General features: G+C 37.3%; 1 protein-coding gene across 5 annotated transcripts; it reads left to right on the top strand.

Moving 5' to 3' along the window:
• The first annotated feature begins 616 nt into the window (after window positions 1–616).
• LOC113500635 lies at window positions 617–25,515 on the top strand. Of its 5 annotated transcripts, XM_026881486.1 has the most exons (26): window positions 617–811; window positions 10,367–10,549; window positions 11,573–11,713; window positions 11,944–11,976; window positions 13,187–13,369; window positions 13,747–13,890; window positions 14,084–14,266; window positions 14,350–14,481; window positions 14,571–14,885; window positions 15,060–15,374; window positions 15,584–15,898; window positions 16,103–16,291; window positions 16,443–16,583; window positions 16,781–17,101; window positions 17,332–17,514; window positions 20,427–20,558; window positions 20,640–20,963; window positions 21,092–21,280; window positions 21,384–21,521; window positions 21,736–21,837; window positions 22,221–22,535; window positions 22,613–22,769; window positions 22,847–23,013; window positions 23,091–23,417; window positions 23,498–23,677; window positions 23,753–25,515. In XM_026881486.1, exons 1-26 carry the CDS (start codon window positions 646–648, stop codon window positions 23,938–23,940), a joined length of 5,163 nt encoding a protein of 1,720 aa, XP_026737287.1. In that variant the 5' UTR covers window positions 617–645; the 3' UTR covers window positions 23,941–25,515. The 5 variants fall into 5 exon arrangements, with proteins under 5 accessions (XP_026737287.1, XP_026737288.1, XP_026737290.1 ...); XM_026881487.1 differs by lacking the exon at window positions 11,944–11,976; XM_026881489.1 differs by lacking the exon at window positions 21,736–21,837.
• The last annotated feature ends 271 nt before the right edge of the window (window positions 25,516–25,786 follow it).

The raw sequence follows: 25,786 nt of genomic DNA, 5'->3' as shown, positions 1-25,786 counted from the left end.
CACGCTGTATTCATTGTGTCTCTTGTCAACTGACTAACAAATAAAGGAATGATGTGAAAGAATGTGTGTAAATTCTTTCAAAACTGCTAACTTACTGAACTGTCATTATATACCTGTACTTTTGTCAGTTTTTTGAGGTGTACATTCCTTAAACCATTGTATTTCAAGGAATGTAAACCTTTTTTGTGAAGGTAAAGGTATTCTATCATGGCAAAATGCGTGTCTCAAAGGCTAGACCTTATATCTTCAAGGTATAAATTCTACTGAAAGCAATAGGATGGGATGAGATGGCATGTTTCTACAGTTTCAGATATATTGTCAAATAAGACCTAGCTGCTAGATACTTACGAAAACTACCAAGTAATTTCTTTATAGCATACTTATGATGTTTGCAGCAGGCACGGCGGAATATTTGTATAAAAAGCGGAGAATGATACATCTTAGATGGATATGCAGGCATGGTGAATGTAAGGCCGTCAGCCTTGCGTCGCGATGTAAACAAAGCTGAGCGCAGCAGGGCGGCGGGCGCGGGCGCGGCGGCGGCGGCGGCGGGCTGGGGCGCGCATGCGCGGGCGGGCGCGGGCCTGCGCGGCGCTTGCGCAGGGCGGGCGGCCGCGCCGGCGTCAGTCCGCGCGCGTCCTCGCCATGGCTCGGTGGCTGAAGGCTCTGGCGGCCGTGCTGCTGCTCGCCGCCGCCGCGACCGCGCGTAAATCCCCCGCCCCGACCAAACACGAGCCCCAGATCGAGGAGGTCACCGCTAAACAGTTGGAGAGAGTGCTGGAAGACAAGGATTTCGTCGCGGTGTACTGGTGTAAGTGCCACTCGGCCGCCGCCTGCCGACCGGCGCGCGTCTCCGTTTAATTTTGCGAGCTTTCGAAAGCTGGCCGCCGGCCAGGGCGGGGGCGGTCGTCGTCGTGTCGAAACGTCTGCGACGGCGCCCGTCCAAATGGGTTATCGTCGAGTTAATGATCTTCGAACGGGCCGAGGGGAAGACCGCCTCGACAGACCCGAGCTTTCGGCTGTGTGCATGATATTTTCGAAGCGAGCGGCTCGGTTCGATTCGCGAGTTATGCAACCGAGCCGCGGAGACAATAAAACTTGACCCGGCCGCCGACCGATGCGGCCGTCGGCGCGGCCTAAAATGGTACCGAGTCTCGTTTTCCACCGTTCCACCGATGCTGGCTCAGCCAAGGTCGCAAGGCGCCTACGCTCTTAGCTCGGCTAAAACTGTGTGCCGCCGCATTTACCGCTGAAATAGACTTCCATTACGTGGTATCGGCATTCCGACTATTTTCTTTTGTCGCCAACTATCGATGTGATCTGTTTGCTGCTCTCCGTCACATTCTTTACAATGATCCATTAGTAAAAGTGCAAGCTGTGCGTGTGTGCGTATGAGAGTGTGAGTTGGAATCGAATGTAGCCATAAGCTAATTCGTCAGATATTCATTTATTATCTTGACGTATCTATAGCCGTTGCCATGTCTGCTATGTATCTCTCACTCACCCGGACGGTGCACGCTGTGGCTGGTCTAGACACAAAAAGTGTCATAAATCACTGTCGAACCGGCACCGATGCGAGATCGCCTCTTGGCTGAGAGACTAAATTGTTCGGAGCGAGCTCCTCTAGGTGTTCTTAGAAAATCGTTTTCTTGGTTTTATTAGGATGTGGTTAAGACGTATCCTAGTTTGTTAGATGTTTTGATTTATGAAAACACGTTGAGCAACATACAGTATGATCACACTTATGAAAACAAAAACATAAACAAAACATAGGTACTGAATGAACTTCGAAATTCCAATGATGATAATAATAGGCATGGAAACATTTTACAAAACAGAAAAAAGTATTCAGAATTATAAACTTCATATCAGAAATTGACAAAGGAAGCAGGAATACATTCTCAATAACTACATGTAAACACAAACTTAGTGATTAAAGCGTCTTCATCAAAACTTTAAACAAATTAAATTAGTCATGAACATTAGCTACTTGAGTCCACGTTGGTCGAAACACAAAAATAATTTTAACAGCAGATAAAATCAAATGGATACAAACCGTCGGCCCCTTGATAGCATGTTAGCCGTCATGAAAAGTTTTTGTTACAAAAATAGGCCTCGCCAGCCTAGTAAGTGTTACAGAAAAGACATAATTACGAAAATGTGCTCGTACAACTGTTTCAATTGGAATACATCCAAAATCAAGAATGCTAGCATTAATTCCTGGATTAATGAAAATTACTTCGATTTCAGTACAAGAATACATTAATTTTAACAAATTAACAAGAGCTGGTGATGAAATTAATGAAGAGAACTTTCTTTTCATTTGATGTATGACTATTTGTATGAAAGTAAATTCAAGTTCTGTAGGGTATCATTCCTTTTTTCTTTATTTTTCGGAGTTGCACTAAAGAATCATCATGGTCATCCTTATCCTTGGCTAAGCATCTTTAATGACTGTATCGACTGCAATGGTTTCAAAATGATTACAATTAGATTATTAAATATATTTTTAAGAGTTCGAATTTCTATTTTGTCAGACAGTGTTTGGTTTCAATTTGTGCCGAGAAGGCGAAATAGGCAATTCGAACTCATTCCCACCGAAATTCACGAGATTCTTTTGAAATTTATGAGACCGCCCTATAAACTAAGTAATTAATTTTACACATCGGCCCACTGTCTCACCCACTAAAGAGAATTATGTGTATCTTTCTGGTTCACTGACGTATTTCCTCATTCCACAACCTATCAAATATTGTCTTGATACTGCCAAATGTCAAATATTAACGTCACTCTGGCATTGTTAAATAAATGTAATAGCATCAGAATTCAAACTGTTGAAATCTACCTTTACCAGAAATCTCAGTTTTTCTCTCACGAAGCTTTCTAGGTTGTTATGATTACAGAAATCATATCAATATTATGTTCTTCAATACTATCAGCTATCATGTGTTCTTAAATTATAATTTCCAGTTCTACTATTCTTCCATGTAGTCATAAGAATTTAATTGGTCATACGGACGGAGTTTCTTGACGGTTCTTCTCCATGACAATGACACTTTGGAACCGTGCAACTAGAGGCAGTAATGTAACGTTTTAAAAGTGCCTGAGAAACGGTCTATTTGAAATAAAAACTTTTGATTTTGATTTTGAATTGTACTCTTTTGCGATGCTTCCAAATATGAGTATCATGGAATTAATCACCGATCGTAATAGACAGGGCATTGCTTTTTCTTTTTCTCCTGTGTAAGTTGTTATTTTTCCTCAAATAACCTATCAATGTGTAAGTCGGGATCTAGTTCGGTGTGTCTCAGGGACCTAATTGATTGTATTGGAATCAAAAGAAGAATAGGAGGAATGAATACTTCTTCCTTCCTGTTATTTTCTAATTTAGTTATTTATAATGAAAATTGTTAAAAAAAAGGGTAAAAGGCGACTTCATCTGGTTGAGAATATGCTTGTTAATGAGATTGAGCCCAAAATGTTATTATCAATTAGAAAACACGATTTAGTGCCTAGGAGATTGATGCTGTTGGTAGTATTAGGTTCTACTACCCAACAGTAAAAACTAACCACTGCGACAATATTATTCCAAATTAGACAAAACTCTTGGTCATATAAATCTCCAGACAAACTAAAGAAGTTTGTTTAGAAATGAAAATTGTTAGAGGGTCTCTTCTCATGTTGTATTCTTTAAAATACTTAGGTGACTACTATAGCTAATATGTATATCAATTAGAATAAATTATTAAATTCAATTCTAGCTATTGCATTAAAAAAAAGGTTACAGAAGCAACAACGGACCAAGCAGAAGATGCAGTTTCTTTATAAAAAGTAAATTGGCAAAGAGAATTCATTTCTCATTAATATTTTCAGATGTCAATCTTGGATTATGATATTTGAAAAGTCTGACCGAAATGCATTCAGACGTATTAAATTTAAAACTGACTAATATCATGCCATTGAAATTTGAGGAAAACATTTTTTTCAATGTCTTGTTGAAGTTTTTAGTGTTAGATACTGTTTTATTTAATTGGCAGAGAAAGTAATGCCTGAGTTGAAAAGCGAAACAATTTAATATATGATTGGAAGTAGAAAGTCAGCAATGATTATTGGGATCACGAATGTTTCTGAAGATGAATGGTAGATAAGGTCATTGATTTGAATAAGACACTTGTATCCCACTAGTCCAGTTTGATTTCTTTTATCTGTACGTAATATTAAAAAAAAAACAATTTCCACTTAATATGTAGATATAAATTAATGAACATGAATGAGTAAACTGCAAATTTTGTAATGACTTCCGAAATCAAAGTTGATTCCTTAGAAGGTGCAACTGTAGTTGTAAACATCTTAATACAATGACACAGGCATTCATGTCACATTGTATTTACTTGTTAAATTACCGAAGTCATTAAACAACCCGACATTGTCATTGTCAGTCCATTTTATGCAATACATGATCCGTGCAAACGTCTTACCCTGAACGAACCAGACATACTGCCAATTACAGTTGTCAACGTCATAGAACATTTCTTACACATTTGTTTCAACTCACCATATGAATCAGAAGATTCTGAAAATAAACGAAATACGAACGGGGTCGGTATTCACGTCATTCTGATATATGAACACAAATAAAAACTTATAAAAAGCTTTATAAAACTTAGCCTCGATTCACTAAATGTCCCGTTGCACGTTGGCGGGAATACACATCAAACTAACATTCAGCATGCTTAATTTAAAACGTAATTATTGGAGAAGGAACAAAGTCGTTGTGCCACATTTTTATGCCATGATTATTTCATACTGGCCAAAAGGAATAAAACCTTGTTTAAAATTATTATGTAATTTACGAAACAAACAGTTTTGTTTATGATTACGAATTAACTTCATAGAACTCGTGTTTTATTGAAGCAATTGGGATATTAAGATAAATAAGCCAATGAATGATAAATAGTTGCGAAGCAATATCGTTTATATCTAGATACTGTTTTCATTGCGGATATTATTTCTATTTTTCACGATGATGAGGGGCAGCGGTATCGCGGTTTCGTCAGTCTGGTTTCTGACGTTGAAAAACTCATATATACATTTCCATAGCTATTCAATTTTGATAGTGGTATATTAATCCACTTGCCAAAATATTCACGGAAGCCTAAATAAAATCTGAACATCTTTGATGTTGATTCCCTCTATTTTTTGTAATTGGGAAGTCCACGGGTATTTTAAAAAGAATTCCCTTTCGTTAATTACTGGTTGTTATATTCTCTAATTGAATCCATTTAGGTATTGCTTTTTGAGTCCCCTAAAAGCCGAAAATTTTATAATTTATGGACTAGATTTGTTTCAAAAGTGATGGAATAAACACGGTTTGTGCCTGTGAATATAATTTACATAGTCCTTCAGTTCCGCTAGTCTTTCAGAGTGTGTTCGCTATATTGTAACAATCTCCTCCTCTCTTTCAAGGTTTAGATTCTGGTACTCTTATTCTCCCCTCAGACATGACCCATCAATGAATATAAGTTTCTTTTTATGGACATTACCCGCCTTGTTGTGCCCGTCATTGCATCCTATAAGTCAGGATCTGCAATGAAACCAATGATAACCCCGAAACTCTTAACCTTGTTGTTTCGCAGAAAACAAGTGAATCGTTTTAATTCCTCGCTTCTTGGAACCCATAATGAAATCAATCAGTTATAGCAAAAAGGAGGATTCACTCCCCTCCGTTGTAAGCGGGATAATCTAAAATCTCCATTAATACATTACATTGGTATCGGTGCCACGTGGTTTCGTTCGACTGCATGGTACCAGGCTAAGAATAATTCATCTTATATCTTACCTACCGCGTGTTGCAAGAAGCAATTAAAGGTTTATCGAGATCATACTGATCATTACCTGACGCTGAATTTGTTAATCTGAAAGTAACTTCGTTAATCTCAAACCACTAACCGTTTCTAAGCATTCTACGTTAAAAGGAAACAGGATTTCACTCCTGAAAGAAATAAGAAGTGTTTCACCATTTATTCTCTAGGTTTCTCATTTAGATTACATATTGGTTGGAATTGCAACAATTTTTGCAAAGAACTGCCGTGCATTGTTTCTCTGAAGATCAATTTAAATGTGAAAGACGAATCATTCTCCACGTATATCATCAACGAATTATTGAAAACCATGGCAAGAAATGATTTCTAGAACTGCTTCTTTCCAGGCTTCTATCTGCTTCCATTTCTCCTTTTTCAGTAATTAATTTTGCCACTGTCACCATGCTTATTAGAAGATGTGCCGCATCCCCATAAGATTTTAGGGCTCTCGCAAATTGGCTACATGCTTAGTAAACAGCCAATATGCTCAAATGATGTAGCACCAGACCAAGGACAATCACTAGATCTGGCAGATGACCATAGTAGTCTTAAAGTGCGTTACATAACGATTGCACTCAAATTTGATTGACTTTCTGTCTGACCAAATGTGACTAGTTGTCTGCTAATAAGTCATCTGCTTGGGTTGACACTTACGAGAACGTCAGACAGATTGGAAAACTTCCGTGAAGAATTGAAGTTTTGGCTTTAAGCATTATATCTAAGACACGATTTGGAATGGTCTATTATCATGTCAACAATATGTGACGGTAGAATTCATCCATTAATTTTTCAGAAGAGTGCCCTTCATATTAAAATTAATAGCAATACAGTTTGTCCTATTGCCATAACGAATTGTATGCTAGACGTCTCTATTACAATATCTGAGTTGTAGTCTATATTTCTAGTTGTTATAAGCCATTTTTCATTTCGGTTCTGTATACAGACGGAGGAAGGAAACATTCGCTTGTCTAAATCATTGAAACAAACACGCAAATGAAGTGTTATCTTAAAAGCATGTTTATGTAACATTTGCGTAAGATGTTAGAATTACCAAAAGCGTTCGACGTCAGATGCACGTGTATGTTCAGGGGAATGCAATTCAATGGCACATAACCGTCTGCAAATTATTGAGAACTGCCAACATGCTTGCATTCTATGTTTTCTTAATTTTCTCACTCGACCAATGTCTCGATGAACATGTAATAATCTAAATCTAGCCTAACATTTGCACATTCTATTGATCATTTTGATTTGATTCTCGGGATCTAGGAAATCAATTCCGCCATTTACAATTACCGATGAATTAATGGAAATTGGATTAAAATGATACTATTTTTATTCTCCTAAGAATTGGGCCAATACAATAGTTGGAAATTCATTGTATTGACAGTGAGTCTTTTGGGAAAAGTGAGAAAAATTGTAATGCTTATGATACGGTATGCAAAAAAAAATATATTGAGTGTAAAATCCTCATTTCTCACAAAATCATCCGCTTTACCGACGAGTCAAGGACTTCGTTAATGTCCTCACTGTTCACGTATCGTTTCCAATGCTATGTAGCAAAGCAAGTGTTTATGTAAATAGTCTGAAATGAAATGCATCTGGATAAAGCCCAAGCGTAATAAAAATAAATATTTCACGCAGTGACAAATTATGTATAAACACAGAAGATGTTAGACGGAATAAACAAAAACCTGGAGGATGAACTGAATAGTTTAGATCTTTAAATAGATAGAGAGCTTTAAGATTTTTATTTTTGTAGTGATGAGTGATATGTAGCAACCCTACTAATTTCTCTTTAAACACAAATTATTTCGAAACTGATAAGACTGAACGTGAAAATAATTCTAATGTTGGATAAAAATGTGAATATATTGAGAGATACGTAAGGGATTTTAAAGTGGAAGTAAGCGACTATCTTAAAATACATGTGTATAGTGTGGAAAAGCAACAAATTGCACAGATATTAAATTATTTTGGGATCACAAAAAATCCCAACAAGAGGTATTTATCAACCAGGCCATTCACAACGGGTCGACATTTTGAAGGCAAATGGGTGGAACACGTAACATGTTTTTAGCGTAGGCAAGAAATCCCGATTTATTTATGAGGCTTATTCAGAATTCTGTTTCGGTATAGGCAATTATTCCAATCTAATTGCTATAGTAAAACTTGAATTGTTTGGTTGATTATTAGTAGCTTCTAAATCCGTACTGTCTGTTTGCTTTCTGGATGCTTCTATGTTTTGCTGTTTTTTTTTATTTCGAACTAAATATACAACGTGCTTCATCACGTGCGCAGGCGTTGTAATTGTTTTGCATGTCCTGCATACTCGCGGCGTTGCAACAGAGCTTCAGCCGTTCTAATATTAGGTACGGTTGTGTTATTGTATAGTTCTTATGAGTCAATATTTTACCATCCATATTGTGTAAGGTCACGGCATGAACAGCTGTTTTTGGAATAATCAATAACTACTTTACCATGGCACACATGGTAAGTTTCTTTCACCAGTCTTAAATTTTCATGAACATCTATTTTCACATTTCCTCCTTGGTTCTTGTCTTAGAATGAAAACTCTACTTCAGTACGTCATGCCGATAGTTCATCGCTTGCCTCGACTCGAGATGTCACGACGTTAAAAGATGCGTAAGCCTTGCCAGCAACACGGTGTCGTGTATAAGCTATAAAGTAGTTTTCCTCTCCTATATTTTATTGTTTTTCGAGACTATCCTTGGTATGCCGAGTTTCAAGGGAATAGATATTACTGGAGGGCTATGGAACCCCTTCAGTAAACTCCAGTCTCTCGTATGCAGTAAGGTTACGAATAGGCACGTGAAATAAAATAAATCTAATTAAAATACCGATGCTATTATTGTGGCTAATTGGCGACAGTAACGCTTTATTTAATCGTTGATAGAAACATGGCGCGAGTATTAAAGTGTATAAAACATTGCCAAGGTCAGATGATTTTGTTAAGATATTAACGATTAATTCGTATATCATTATATTATTCATGTTCGTAACAAATTCAAAAACGAAACACTCCTACAGTTATAGAAAACTTGAATGAAACTCAGGAATGTCAACTGAAAAATGAGAACACGAAAAATCTGGGCCACAAAACAAAATTAACTTTTTTCACAAGCCACTTGTATTATTGAATCAACCACACGTTCAGTTGCACCCATCAAGATATAAATAGATTGGGCTATAACAGAGGTTTCATAAAGTTCCAACTTCCATAATTAAGTGTGGTTAAATAATTTGCTCCATAAATGTTGTTGCTCTAGTAAAACGTGTTCAATGTGTTCATGTTTTTGAGGTAACATAAAACTGGCAAAAAGCTATTAAATTAAAAGCAACGTCGGCCACGATTTGAACGTTATGCGGGCTCGAGCGTACACTAGTACATCGTAAATATAAACTGGGCGCTGTCGCGACTTCTTCATTCGATATATTTATGAGTTTATTTTCTTCTGCTAAGGTTAATGATGTTTGTTACGTCACGCTTGTAAAAATCAAACAACGGATCACAGGCTGCTGTAATGTAAATAACAATAGATACCTGTCAAACAGAATTTGAATGTTATCCAAATGGATTTTCAAGATTGCTGTTACAGTTGTAACGATTCCGAATTTAACATTGTTGAACTCGCTAACTCAAACAGTTTAGTCCCAATAAATTTAACTGAAAGTATCATTTCAAAACTTCCATAATATTTGTGATCAATTATACGTATTACATCGAACAGCTGCTTCCTATCCATGTCTGTAGTTCAATGCTTGTCAGTCATCTCTCGAACTGGCACAGCAATCCGTATCATAAACTTTACTAAGCCGATTTTAGCATCCAAATATATAACAAGACTAGCAACATCAGTCATCACTTTATTATTTTTAAAATATTCGCTGATGTAACGAATAACTTCCACGTGTTATGTTACAATTATTTCAGGGATTCCGTTCCAATGATTGGGACGTAAAATCTGTTGAATAGGTTATTTATATTAATTTTGTATCTTTAGTGAAATTGTATGTAGTATTCAAATCGTTTTGATGGCAGATATATGTTATGTGGCTATGTCGTTATCAAAGTAAATAGTTTCGATGAATGTTTAGACGTATAGACAGATTTCTTAAAACTCTAATTGGACGAGTAAGACACAGCTAGGTGGTTTCAAACATATTTTATAACTTTATTAAAAAAAACACCGCATTAAGAAATTTAATCGTTGCGTAGCGAGGGGTTTAACATAGATTTAAGTCACATGCAAAAAGTCACCCAGACCCAGAACAAACCTTCGTGGATCACACAAACGCTTGTCCTACGTGGTGATCACACTCGAGATACGTGGCGCACAGTGGATTTAGCGTGGTGACCTAAACCACTCGGCTATCCGTGCAGATTGAGGTGGAACGAAGTGGACCGAGATTCGATACCTAGCCTATGTAAACACATGAAAGTGTAGATTACAAAGAAATCGATCATGAACGTTCTATTCCAGATGCAAGAAGCTGTGTAACGTGTGACAAGGTACTAGAAGAACTTGAGAAGATTGACGATGACACTGACACGTTCGGAGTAGACTTCGTGAAGATCAACGATAAGAGGCTCGCCAAGCAGTATGGCATCACGAAATTCCCCGCCCTCACGTACTTCCGTGAGAAGGAACCGATCATATACGAAGGTCAGATCTCCTTATCTATTCAATCCAGATCAGCTTTGATAGGTTTGACATCATGGTTTGACAAGGATGCTTTGAAATCTGAAATAATCCTGGGTTACTCCTCCACCTCATAGTAAGATTAGTAGTTGGGAAAGAGATGTGCTGCTCTGGAACGTGTAGTTAGCAGATTCGCTTTAACAATTGCCAAACTGACATGACAACTGCCACTTACTGTCACAGGTAGTGGTACTCCCCAAAACAATAAAAATTGGATAGAGGCTTTTACCATGCATTGCAGTAATCACGACCGAACATAATATATTAAATTTTTCTCTAGTTACCAAAAGACCAAACAACAAATCAACATAAAAATTGTAATTCTCTTTCATATCTAATGACTTCTGGATTCTAAGGAGAGTTCAAATTCTCGCATAAATTTATGATTTGAATGATAACTCATTGCACTTATACAATATAATTGTGACTCAAAGCGTCATATTACATCGAACATAACTGTTGTCTGGGTTAAATTAATCCTCAATGCTACGGTCCAGGGATCATTGCCACGGGTTAGTCACTCTTTGGCCAGGACATAGTCTGACACTCAATAAATTCTGTCGGAGAACCTCCAAGCTTCCGGCACTCATGTAATTTTACAAATTTTCTGTGGAGCGTGATAAACGCTTGAGTATTAGACAGTTGTAAAATCCAATGAGCTCTTGACGCTAATGTTTTATTGTTCAACTAATTATAAACTGTGATTCAAGACGACTTCCCTTGATTGTTAAATATATAACTAGGTTCTTATACCGGATTTCGGCTATTTATAAAACGCGTGATTTAATCTCTCAGAATTCTTTAATTTGTTCTACAATGTTTGAGCCATGATTTTAGAACGATCTTCGTAATTAAAATTGACAGCAATTAGTGGTATTTTATGTTATGTTTTTTACAGCAGATTTAAAATTATTATTCTGATTATGTATATGACATGCAGGGTGATAAATAATACTAATTCTCGTCAACAAAAAATTCTAATTCTAGGAGATCTCATGGACGAAGAGAGCGTCCTGGATTTCTTGACGAGTTTAGAAGCAATGGACCTTCCTGACCGGATAGAAGAAGTCAACCAAAAGATTCTATCGAAGATCATCGAGGACACAGACTATGTAGCCGTTCTCTTCTGTAAGTATTGGAGTGTTACTTTGTGTTTTGTCACCGTATATTAGCAATTGTGGTAAATTCGAGCCATTTTTTTCAACTAACCTATGTGGTATTGTAAATTCTTTCGACGTAGTCCTATCGAGTAGAGTCTCTTACTCTTCCTATCAGTCGTGTACATCGTATATGTTAGTGAAGGTTAAACCATGCGTCTGTATATTGTGCCGTGTGTTTTGATTGTGTTTTTGACGTAGGTCCTGATCACAAAAGTTGCGGCCCGTCAAACAGTAAGTAAGATTCTCAGCTGGCGGCATGCATACTTCTAACGTCGGCTTGGCTGTATGTTACTCTTCTTGCTTGTAGAAAAGTATTTGTAACTTTATATCATATACGTGCTTTCCGCTTTCTTTAAGAATTTAAGAGGAGTAATCAGCATCATGGTAAAGAAGAAAAATTTAAGATTTAACATTTATTGGATACAATTACATATGAAACAGTAATTCTCTTTGCTTATATGAATAATATAATCGATTATGAATACGCTTAATTAAATATTTGGCTCAGATACAAAATATCGAAACTTTATGACTCACATCAAATTATACGCAATGGTCATATCCTAACGAATATTCTTGTCATTTTAACCTATTACCTACAGACACACTTGAATTTGATAAATCTTTCCTTTAACTATTGATGTTCGCGCAATTATTAACCGCCACATCTGGAATCTTACTGTTTCTATATTGACGTTGTTTGTATTATCTGGTCTAAGGGAAAGCTAGAATCAAAAACGCGTTTGCATTATCGGGCCGTGAGGCGAGCTATTTCGGCTGTGCTATTTGCGTCTCGCCAGCCAGCTCGGATTGACGGACCGACATGTCACGACTACAGCGTCAGACTATATTCTCCCTCTTAACGACAGTAAAAAATAACTATTAAAAACTAATCTTCGTACATCATCAGACCATACTGCCAAGGGATAATGAAGTACGTTCAAAAACTTTCCAAGAATCGTAAGATGACCTTGACCTAAATATGTGATGAAGAGCGCTCATCTCCACGGCATGCTGTCAAATAAATTGTTTACAATGACCACCTATAAATACATACACAAAAGTCATTATTGGTCTTATGCAACATGTTGCTGAATACATTACAAGTTTTTGCGATACAAATAATGCTAAGACAACATTTGAAATACCCCAAGCACTTACACGATGATTTTATAGATTGACCTTTAGATGAGCACACTGAGAAAGTCCTGCTTCTCACTGCCGATAATCTATACGTTCTCATACTTGAGAAACGGCAACCACACTCGAGTTTAATAAATATATTGCACGACACTAGCTTTATATGGCACACTAAATGTTAACACACAGCAAATACAATCGCGTTTAGGCATATAACAGCACCGCTTCAAATCCGAGGCATGAACTAGGCAGGGTGATCTGGGCGAGTCACGTAATAAGAGCGTGGTCTGACGTGTTGCAGACAAGCCGGAATGTAAGAAATGTGCGAAGGCTCTTCAGGAGCTGGAGAATATCGACGACGAGGCTGACCAACTCGGGATCGGTTTCGTGAAGATCCACGACGAGGAACTAGCCGAGGAGTACAATCTTGGAGACCTGCCAAGACTGGTGTACTACAGGCATCAGATACCTATTATCTATGAAGGTTTGTGACTCATATTTTACGTTTGCTGACGCGTGTATCGCGGAAACGGATAGTGTTAATGACGATGGTTACTGGTTTACGTCAAATCAAGAACATGCTTTCTTCTGCATATAGTTTGAATTGTTATTAAGACTTAGGTTAATGTTCGGTAATAAACTCGTAGAAGTACTAGTAAATATCAGATAATTGCATTTGTAGACTTAAATATTACCTAGCACGCCAATTCCTAGATATTTTTGTAGGTATTAAGAATATAAAAATAGTTTTGCTTACCTGTAACCTGTTCTGATTATTTTTGTTTCTAAAATTACTGAAGCTGAAAAAACATAGTTAAATCCTTTTAGATAAACTTCAAGCAACCTTGCCTACGTTTTCAGGTGAGCTGAGCAGAGAAGAGGATGTACTAGAGTGGTTGATCGCTAACAAGTCCACCGGTGATGAGGAAGATATTATTGAAGACGTCACGGCAAAAACTTTGAACACTTTAATCGGGAATGTTGACAACCTTGTCGTACTGTTCTGTAAGTATTAAGTTCTGGACATATTGAATTATCCCCTCATTCATATTTATTCGTAACTACACATTTACACAGTACTTATTAACACTTTATCAAGTTATGACAACTTCGATTGATGAATTAGCACTTTACAACATATTGGAAAACTTTAACAGTATTGTCTCAAATATTGACATTTCTATCATAACATTTGTAGACGACCACGGTGACGATGAGTCAATGACGGTTCTGGCTGAGCTCGAGAAGATAGACGATGACTGTGACCGCCACGGCATCCAGTTCGTCAAGATCGATGACGTCAAGGCCGCGAAAGACTTTGGCATTGATGATGTACCATCCATTGTCTACTTCGAAAAGCAGATCCCTAATGTTTACGATGGTAAGTTTTTACAAAATTCGAGCTTTAACCTATGTTTGAATATCTCTTAACAAAGAAATAACGTCAACTGTTTATTTTGCAAGGCGACCTCGAGAACGAAGAGGAAATCTTGGAATGGCTTGTCGACCAACTGGAAAAGGATGAAATCGAAGATGTTACTGATGAAATGCTGGACCGTCTAATTAAAGATGGCAAGACCGTCGCCGTGTTGTTTTGTAAGTACAACTTTTGGCAAAAATCCTATTGGTAAACTTCCACCAAGCTTTTTATCTATGACACGTCACGGTTTAATGTTTCGTTACAGATGATAACAACGACCGTAAATCACAAAAGGTATTAAACGAACTGGAGAACATTGATGATGAATGCGACCAACTTGGCATTGCGTTTGTTAAGATTGATAATGATGATGAAGCTCAAGAATACGGTATTGAAAAAGTCCCTACACTGCTGTACTTCGAGAAAGGAATACCGACCTACTACGAAGGCAACTTAGAAGAAGAGGAGAAAGTCCTGGACTGGCTCAGACATCAGACTGAGAGCGACGAAATCGAGGACATCACCGACGAAATGCTAGACTTGATCATTGACAAAATGCAGTACGTCGCCGTCCTGTTCTGTAAGTACCTTTTTAACTTCTTTACTCATGGCCTTAACATTGGCGATGCTACTTGAAACAATGCCAGCTTTTTAAATTGCCACACGTCTAAAAATAGGGAATTTCATAATTCAGTACAGAACACTATCAAGAACTGACATATAAATGAAATACAGTTCTTCGAATTTATTACAGACGACAAGGATCAAAAGAAGAGTCAGAAGATTTTGTCTGAGTTGGAGAACATCGATGATGAATGTGACCAGAATGACATTGCCTTCGTCAAGATTGATGATGACAAGGAGGCTAAGGAGTACGGTATTGAGACTATCCCTACAATGGTGTTCTTCGAGAGAGGCATCCCTCACGTGTACGAAGGTGACCTCATGAAGGAGGAAGAACTGTTGGGATGGTTACTTCACCAGAAACGTCACAGCGAGATCCCTGAAGTCACTGATGAAATGATGGATAAACTTATTGACAGCACTCCTTACTTGGCCGTAATCTTCTGTAAGTATGACTTAGGATTAATAACTAAGAATATAGCTGAACTTTTAATTTAATATGTAACTATTCCAATAAAAAAGTATTTAATACTTTAGAACTTGATTCTACACGTTCGCATCATGTACCGATCACGTTATTAAACTATTCTTAATCATAACTTTCTGTCGAATACGAGGTAAAAATCCACTAAAAGTATTTGTATAACTTTCCAGACGACAGAGAAGACAAACAAGACATCAGAATCCTGAACGAACTTGAAAACATTGATGATGAGCTTGAGAAGGAAGGTATTGTTATCGTAAGGATGGACAATGAAAACGAAGCTAAGGAATACGGTATCGATCACCTGCCAACACTGGTGTACTTTGAAGAAAACATCCCGGCTATCTACGAAGGAGATCTGATGAATGAGGATGAAGTACTTGAGTGGCTGATTGAACAAAAGAACAGCGCTACCATTGAAGAGGTTACTGATGAGATCCTGACTGACCTCATTGAGGAGCACGAGTATGTGGTGGTGTACTTCAGTAAGTATTCCTACAAAGATATTTCTGAATTGAAATAGCAGCTACGAATGTCAATGAACCTTTTATCTATACATTTCCTCCTAAACAAACTTCAATCATTATGTGATTGATTGACTTAATTTTAAACAATCAATTCAATTCGTGAATTTAACCAAAATTAATTTATCATTCCACCTTTTAACACGAAAACACATATCTTTTCAGGTGGTAACTGCGAGGAGGGTGAGGAGTGCGACAACATCCTTGAAGAGTTGGAGAACATTGACGATGAGCTCGATGAGACTGGAATCATCTTCGTCACCACAGAAGACATCACTCTCGCTAAGAAGTACGGCATCAAGACCTTCCCTACTCTCGTGTTCTTCAGGAACAAGGATCCACTTATTTACAAGGGTAAGATAAAAGTCATTATCTACTCTATGAAGGATTCCGATTAACCACTTATTACTTTTATCAACTCTATTTAGATCGTTTAAAAGATGATCATAATCGATAAATATCGAAAATCTCCTTACTCATTTATTAATTGCAATTTTAATTGTAGGTGACATCGAAGATGAGGATGAAGTCCTGGCATGGCTGACTGACGAAAACACCTTGGAGATCCCTGGTAAAATCGAGGAGGTCAACTCTAGGATGCTCGAGAAAATTTTAGAAGAAAACGATCACGTTGTTGTGTTCTTCTGTAAGTATATTCATAAAAAAAGATTTAATTTAACTTAATATTTACCATATAAGTAATTAAATATCTCACATCTTCCAAAGATCTTTTTATACAAATGATGTATTCTTATTTTTTTATTATAAGCACAGGTTTTTGAATGAAAACGACATTGTATTGCAAAGAAGTCTGCAAAACTAATTCGAAACGTTAACTTTCAGACAAAGAAGGAGACAAGAAGTCACAAAAGATCCTGAGCGAGCTTGAAAACATTGACGATGAATGTGAAGAAAAGGACATTGACTTCGTCAAAACATCTGATGAAGGCGTTGATAAGGAATATGACCTCGCTGACTTGCCAGCTCTGGCCTTCTACAGACACAAGTTCAGGACCATCTACGATGGAGACCTGATGCACGAGGAAGCCATTCTGAAATGGGTGTTGGAACTCCACGATACGCAACCTGATGTCATTGAGAATGTCGACAGGAAGACCTTAAAGGATCTCATCAATGATGTTGAACACCTGGCCGTGTTTTTCTGTAAGTTTTGCAATTTGTTTTTCTAAAGAACTATGGGCGCTAGAGTTTGTATTCTCTTGAGGAATACCTGTACATATACAGCCTAAGATACTTGCTCATAGTACATTTTAATTGGTAAAGTAATTTTATTTGGAGAATTGATGACTGGTTATAAAAACTGACATGTGTATTTACAGTTTTAGGGTTTGGAATTTAGCTCCTCATATGACAGTGTTTTTTTATTGTTGCAGACAGTGAAGATTGTGACACTTGTGACGATATTCTTGAGGAACTGGAAACAATTGATGACGACACAGACAAACATGGCATTCAGTTTGTAAAATCTAAGGACTCGAAGCTTGCCTCTGATATCGGTATTTTCAGCTTCCCTGCACTGGTATACTATGAAACAGGTGTTCCTATCATGTACGACGGTAAGTGACAGCTTTGATTTGTAAATATGTTTCCGATATCTGTGTAAATACAACCAATGACGCCTAACTTGCGACGGCGAATATTGGATAATACTCAAATGTATAATGATAATGTATGTGTAAAACGTGTCTGTACTATGAAACCTAACATTTTTATCCTGTTTATAGGTGATTTAAAGAACGAAAATAAGGTTCTGCAGTGGCTAGTAGATCAAAAAAGTAAGAATCCACATCCATCTAATAAACGTTTTTAATGTTATATCTGTTTAAGGTCAAGGGATTTTGTTTAAAGTTAAATATATCTAAATATTACGAATTCCAAGTATTCCGTGCATGACATCATTCTTGATAATTATATATTTCTATGAAACAAGTGTTACTACTTTACGCCTTAAATGCTGGATGTTTGAGCTATGTCATTTTGCATGACAGTTACTAATGCCTGCAGGTGAAGATAGCCACCGACATAATAAAGCTAATATTAAATCGAAGGCCAATGCAGATGGTGATAAAAAAGCATCGGGGTTCACAAGAGGTGAAACTACTGCAACGTCAAAGAAAATTACCCCGAAACAAGAGAGCCGAAAACCTATGGTAACTTCGAAAGTCAGAATGCCAGAGCCAGTCAATAAGAAAAATCGTAAACAAGTGAGTTCCAAGGAAGATAAAGATGACGACGATAATACTGATGACGATGATGACGATGATGATGACGATGATGACGACGACGATGACGACACTGATGATGATGATGACGATGACACTGATGAAGATGATGATGATGATGACGATGACGATGACGATGACACTGACGAAGACGACGATGACAACGTTGATACTGATGACGATGATGATGACGACGATGATGACGATGATGACGACGATGACGATGACAGCGAAGATGATGATGACAGTGATGAAGAAGAAAAATGGAACAAAGGTGCTCGCTCTAAAATAGGTAAAGTCACGCGTCGGAGGCATGTCGATGTCGACGATGACAGCGACGACGACGACGACGATGATGATGATGATGATGATGAGGATAGCGATGAAGACAGTATATTCAGTAGAATAAAACAAATGTTCTCAGGTAATTGAGTAGCGTTGGCCCCACGGACCCCCCCGCATCACATCTGCATGGTCTACTGGCGCCCGCATGGGACCCACTCTCTAGCTATCGCCTGCAGTCATTCGCGACCGCTTAATGACCAATAAATGTTTTCAAATCTTATATTTACTAACATAACTATTAGAAATAGCGCTTAACTGTCAGCGCAACAATTACGAATATGCACAGTATTAACGCAGTTAACCGTTTATTGTAATTACCGTTTATACGGGTTGTAAACGAGATTTTTACTGACTGCAGGCGATCGCTGTTTCTACATTGGATTGGGGGCGAAACCGGCTGTCCCAAAAATGACTTACGAACCCTACCAGTGCTGTCCCACTAAAGTTCAGAGTCCGACAAAAGTAGCGAAGGCCACGCCGACCAAGGTGCCGAAGAAACTCGAAAAGGAAAAGCTGAAACCTGAGAAGCCGGTCAAGGGGAAAAACAAGGCCCTTGCCAAGCCAGACAAACCGTCCAAAGGGAAAAAAGGTTTAGTCGAATCTGACAATAATATTTGGTGGTGGTAAATTTTAATTAATGTTAGAAGTATGTTGCCCTGATATCCCCGGATGTCGGGGCAAGTAGCGGCGTGCACGCTAGGCATCAAGTGGACACGAATGTTATCGTTACTGGCCCTCAGATTCTGATTCCACCTTTTCTAATAAATCTTGTCTAACTTTGCATTGATTTGTCATGGCTATTAACATTGCTAGCTTTTCAATAACCTCGTGTCCCTTGATTCCTGCAAGCACTTAACAGGGTTGAATGTTGTAACACGTTGCACATTGGACTGTACTCGCACGTTGTATGTCGTGATCTATTGCAACCTGCCAAGCTATCGGCCGCAACGCTGCGAATACAGCCCACACTGATACATCCAACAAAATGTGCTTTCCTATAAATTCGAGATTATGTGCGGGACTAAATATTGGGATGTCTAGAGACATTATTAGCAGGTGTACAAATCGTTATTTTCATTGTAAATTGATTCCAATATTTAGAAATTTAATTTAAATCGAGACGTAACAATAACAACGCAAGGCATTTCTCATTGTATTTTGCCGTGACACCTTGAAAGACTTATAATTGTGTAAGGATTTCATGTTCATATAGTTATCTAGTCTTCATGGAATCTCATTATTTTGTAATGCTACGTTTGATAAAATGTTACTTTTATATATAGAAATAAAAAAAAAACTTATAGTTCTTAATATTTTGTATTGATCAAACTTTAAACTAATGAATTACTTGGTTATTAATTTGTATAAACGCAGTGCCGGATGTCAGTGCAATAACCTAATCATTATTATCATTTCTTCAGTAACCATAGGGATCTGACCGCATTGGACGATTTCTGTCACTTGGCGCTCACTATATTGTATAGGTAGTTAGGTAACGGCTATTTGTATCCATTGAAGACTAATGTGTGGTTAAAGTCGTCTAAAGCTTTCTGGTCGAACAGTGCTGGCGTTGTGTGACAATATGTCGATATGTAAGTTGTATTGTTTGGCCGAAAATTCGCATGAATGTTTAATTTATTTATTTGTTACGTTGAATTGTTGAGTCGGCGCTGAAACAACCTTTTTGTTAAATAAATAAATTTTCTAATAAACAAATTCTGTCATTACTCATTTCACACACGAATGATGTCAGCATGGTATTGCCGTAGTTGTATCCGCGCATGCCAATTATTGGACTTTACTGGTGAGTTTTCAAAACAGTGATATGGATGTGGTTTCTTTAAAGTATTTTATTAGTTCATAGGGTTTTCAGCGTAAAGTAAAATGTAAAACTATTTTAGGGGATCTGTTGGATGAGTCTGAGGTCTTGGATTGGATGGTCAAACAGAAAGAAGATGAAAGTATAGAAGAAATAGACAGGGACAAACTGTTCAAGTTTATTGAAACTAAAGAATTTTTGGCTGTTGTGTTCTGTAAGTATGATTATTTTTACGAAAGACCACATGCAAATAGATCTGTTAAACGCCTTATTAACAAATATTAATGTATTCCAGATAAGGAAGAGGATCCAGAGAGTCCAAGAGTACTCCGTCACGTAGAATTAATTGACGATGAAGCAGCCGAATATGGAATTAAAATAGTGAAATGTAGCGATCGGTTAATGGCAAAAAAATATGGATTCCGAAACCCACCCGGCATCACATACTTTAGGAAAACAAAGGCAATCAACTATGACGGTGATATGGATGATGAAGAGGAAATTCTGGATTGGCTGACTAACCCTGAAAATATGGAACTGACAGATCATATTGAGAAAGTCAATAGGAAAATGTTCCAAAAAATAAGACAGACTTCGGATTACGTAGCGGTGTTCTTTTGTGAGTTTTCTTTTATTTTATTTATAACTTCAATTTCATGGTATTTATTTATGATTTATTGATTTATTTTAATGACAATGAAAATGTACTCACAAATCCAATTGTATTGCACATAACAAATGTTTTAGACAGTAATGACTGCAAACAGTGCCCTAAAGTGCTAGCAGAGATTGAACACATCGATGACGATGCCGATGACTCCGGCATCAACTTTGTTAAGATCGACGACCGGCAGATGGCGAAAGAATTCGGAGTATTCGCTTTACCTGCTGTCTTGTTTTTCAAAATGGGCTCCAAAGATCCCGTTATTTATGCTGGTAATAATAACTGAGTAAAACTGATTATTTTTTTTTGTCAAAAATAAGTCTTGAGCTTTAGCTTGAATTTGCACTTGCTGACATATCCTATTTTATTTTTCAGGAGATTTGTATGACGAACAACAGCTACTGAGTTGGTTGTTAACTCAGAAAAACCCAGCTGGAGATGTCATTGAGGCCCTGGAGGGTCAAGATCTGTTAGACTTGATAGAAGAGTCCAGCTCTCTTGCGGTTTACTTCTGTAAGTTGCTTATCAGTTTGGTGATCTTACACTGTTACTGCACACACATTACACAACCATTTGTTTAATGTGCTGGTAAATATAGTATTTAAAGAAAACAAAAGAAATGTAAAGAATGTAAAAAGAGAACACAAAGAGACAATTTTACTGTAAATTGTACTAAGCAACTAACATTTATTCTTCTTTTTATTAATTTTCTATTGCTTTTTAATAGGGAACAAAACGTTATGTGAAATTTGCAATTCGAAAGCGATGAGAAAGTCAACGAAAAAGAAAGTAATTGAGCACGAAGACGATGAGGGACAGGACCAAGAGGGTACTCCTATCCCTTTAGAGCCGTGTCCACTACCATTGGCAATTTAATTCCCAGCAATCGCAATCTTTCTAATGACCCTATATCTGTAGTCATTTACTTTGTTGCATGTAGCATGTCCTCACTTAATGTAGGTATTTGAAGGCCTATTTATCTGAATAGTGCAAGTTTACCCCCGGTTTTCACATCCACCTGTGTCGAGTCTGTGAAGTGTTCAGTCCACGGCAAAGTACTGCATAATGAATGATGTTGGTTTTGGTTTATGTAGCAGCACATTTTACCTGCTCTTAGTGCCTCACAATAGTACGAAACAGTTTGTCCATCCAATGAAGTTATCTCACAAAATGATTTTACACTTTAACTGGCAATAGACCTAAATGTTGCAGATAGTCTCGACTGCGAACAATGCGCTGGGATATTGGAAGAACTTGAGAATATCGATGATGACTGCGACAGACACGGTATCAAGTTTGTCAAAACGCAAGATTATTCTATAGCCGAATCTTACGGAGTAACAGATTTCCCGGTACTAGTGTACTTCGAACAAAATGTTCCGAATGTATATGAAGGATCTTTGGCCGAAGAAGAAGAAGTATTACAATGGTTAATCACACAGAAAACGGAAGATCGAATCGAACTTATAACCAGAGTAATGTTGGAGAAGATGGTAGAGGAAACACAGTACTTAGCTGTTTACTTCTGTAAGTATTACGGTAGAAGATCTAATAAAAATATTAAATATATTGAAATAAGAATCATAACGTGTGTTATGTTTTAGACAAACTGAACTGCCACATCTGTGATCATATCCTTGAGGGCCTGGAAAGCATTGATGACGAGTGTGACGTATATGGTATTCACATGGTCAAGATCCAAGATCCACAACTCGCCAAGAGATATTCCATCAAAACCTTCCCAGCTATGGTTTACTTCAGGTAAATACGATAATAAAAATTATGACACCTTACATTTTTTTTAATATTTTTAAATCTTACTTATCATTTGTTTCTAGGAATGGAAACCCTCTTCTATTTGAAGGTGACTTACAAAATGAAGAATCAATTCTGGAATGGCTCATCGATGATGACAACAGGGAATTGGCCGACGAAATTGAATCAGTCAACGAAAGAATGTTGGAAAGATTGCTTTACGAATCTCATCTGCTGGTTGTATTCTTCTGTAAGTATTACTGGGGCATCACAAGGGTTGGCCTATTCAATGTTAGGAAATATACAATGGTTTAAAACTTCTTACAGATGATGACGAAGATTGCGCAGAATGCGATGAAATTCTCGAATCACTGGAACAAATCGACGGGGAGGTCGACCAGTTTGGCATCGACTTTGTAAAGATCGCCAGTCCTGAAGCAGCCGCTACCTACAACGTAGTGAACATACCATCATTGGTATACTTCCGTAAACAAGTACCGATGTTGTACGACGGAGATCTCCACCAAGTAGACAGGGTCCTACAATGGTTGACATCTCAGGACGTTTTTGAAATCAAAAACGAAATTGAGGAGGTGAACCGTAAGATGTTGGACAAACTGTTGGAGGAGAACGAATTCTTAGCTGTTTACTTCTGTAAGTTCATTGGCACAATGTACAAATTATGTTTGTTTATTTTTCTTAGCATTTTCTCTAAGTAAAGTGTTGTTTTTTAGATGAGAAATCAGCTGAAAGTCGCGCCGTATTAGACAAGCTGGAAAACATCGACAGCGAAACGGACAACTTGGATATTACCTTTGTGAAAATGCAAGACCCTCGATACGCGCGCAAGTGGGGAGTCACTAAGCTGCCAGCTATTGTATACTTTAGGAAGCGATTCCCCAGTATATACAGAGGTATGAACTCCTTTTTCAGTGATCACCGGAGGAAAGTTTGTAACGTTTTTTTCTGAATTTAATGGCCTTTTTTAGGAGACCTCATGAACGAAGACGAAGTACTAGAATGGCTGCGAAAGAACAGATTCCGGCAGCCAGAGCTGAACATCTTCATGTACGCTCTGATAGCGCTCTCGATAGCGTTCATAATGTACACGGCGTTCCTCATGCAGTGCTTCAAGCCATCCCCGCCGGCTCCCGCGCCGCATCCAAAGCAAGCGTGAGCTGCTAAAGACTCTCGTCTTCTTTATTTAGATTGTGACGTATCGGCCTTACGGCTCCGATCTACACCGATTTCGACAAATGATCAGTTAGTCCTAAACGATCCACCGATGCAAACCTACTTCACACATGGACTAAGGATCAGCTTAGTTTACTTTCTTGGGATCAAACTTTTATAGAGATTTCTAGTGGACAACGGAAACACTGGATTGAAACAAGACAAGTTTTTATAATAATCTGATCTAGGATCGGTAACTGATAGTGACATTAATATTTTGTTCAAGGGCATTTTGAATTACGATCGTTTCGTTAAGACTGTATTCTCAGTAGATATCTGTATGGAAACATAGTGTGAGATGAACCGTTTTCCATTATCCAATCCGTGTTAATGATACAATGATTTCCGCACCGATAATGTCTTCTTGTTAATTAATGTCTATAGCCTATTAGGTTTCGTTGAGCCTTTGTTAAGTTTGAGTTTGAGTTTTTTGAGCTCTCTAACAATTTTACTTATAATTAGAAAACATGTTTATTTGAAATCGTTAAAATATATTGAGGGATGTATATTTTAATGTTGTTGACAATTTTCCAGTAATAAAATCGCGTGTGAATTCATAGCTGTCTCGTAAATTTTGCCTGTTGATATATTCACTTCATGTTATTATTAATTTTATAGTTGTTTGTCAGTGATTTTGTTTTAGAGCTCATTTTTTTCGAGTGACTGTCCAATGGGCGGGAGCTGGACTGACGCCCGCATGATACTACGGTACTTCATTTGTTCTTATGTTCGAAATTAAATTTAATATTTTATTGTTGTAACAAATTAGTCTGTTCGATGTTGTAAGTATTAATTTATGAGGTATTTGATTTAAAATTGGATGGTGATTATGCAGTTCCGATTTTTAATTTATTTGTTTTGATAATTTTAGATTGTCAACAAAATTATACATTACTTTGAAACATGCTTGCTTATTAGGACTTTTGGCATCAAAATGACCCAGAGTACAGCAGTCCTCTACATTTTTACATATTTTGAGTAGTTGCCCAATCACGTATCCACACTAATCCAAGTAAGTGCTGCACTACCATCGATATATTTTTAAGTAACGTAGTAACATGCCCGATATACTCTGTATCATTCCCGCTCGTATTGTATATTATTGTGTATAATTATAATGATACCTTCATTCATATAACGTAAGGGAGGCATGTTGGCTACGGACGCACAAATGTGGCAACACCCCGTTCCATTATTATGGCAATACTTGCAAAAAAGCAACGTATCAAATATGTGTATTATCTCTCTTAAAAAAAAAGTGATCTATAGCGCGCCAAATCAAGAGCGTTAACAGATTTGATTTTAGAACTCCCTTTCGTAGTTTAAACTGTAATGTTGGTATCCCTTGTTTTCTATTTTTAATCTGTTCGTTTTATTTTTTTTCTAATCATTTGTGCGTTCGTAGCCGAGTAAAAAAATATGCTCAAATGAGTCGTGCGCGAAGACATGCGCAGTCGTTAATGTTAACGTTGTATATAAAATGTAAATATATAAAAATGAATAAAAATAGTAAAATGATTTTATTTTTATTTCACTCTAACACGAGGCGAAATGTTGGCGAGGTAAGTATATTCATTTAAAATTAAAACTGTCTATATAACTAGATTAAAACTATCAAAAGGTATAAAAGTTACATGGAGTCTCATATTTATGAAGAAGATCCGATACTGATTGATGAATACGAATATTCTGGGCTAAAATTATATGACAGGAAAAGACGAATTTTTTTTGAGAGGAAAATGCACTAAAAGGATTATGTTAAACTTTATAAACATCTTTATTAATCTACC

The sequence above is a fragment of the Trichoplusia ni genome, chromosome 14, assembly GCF_003590095.1.
Source record: "Trichoplusia ni isolate ovarian cell line Hi5 chromosome 14, tn1, whole genome shotgun sequence".
Classification (NCBI taxonomy): Eukaryota; Metazoa; Arthropoda; class Insecta; order Lepidoptera; family Noctuidae; genus Trichoplusia; species Trichoplusia ni.
The sequence above is the reverse complement of the archived record's forward strand: the minus strand, read 5'-3'. Positions and strand labels throughout refer to the sequence as shown.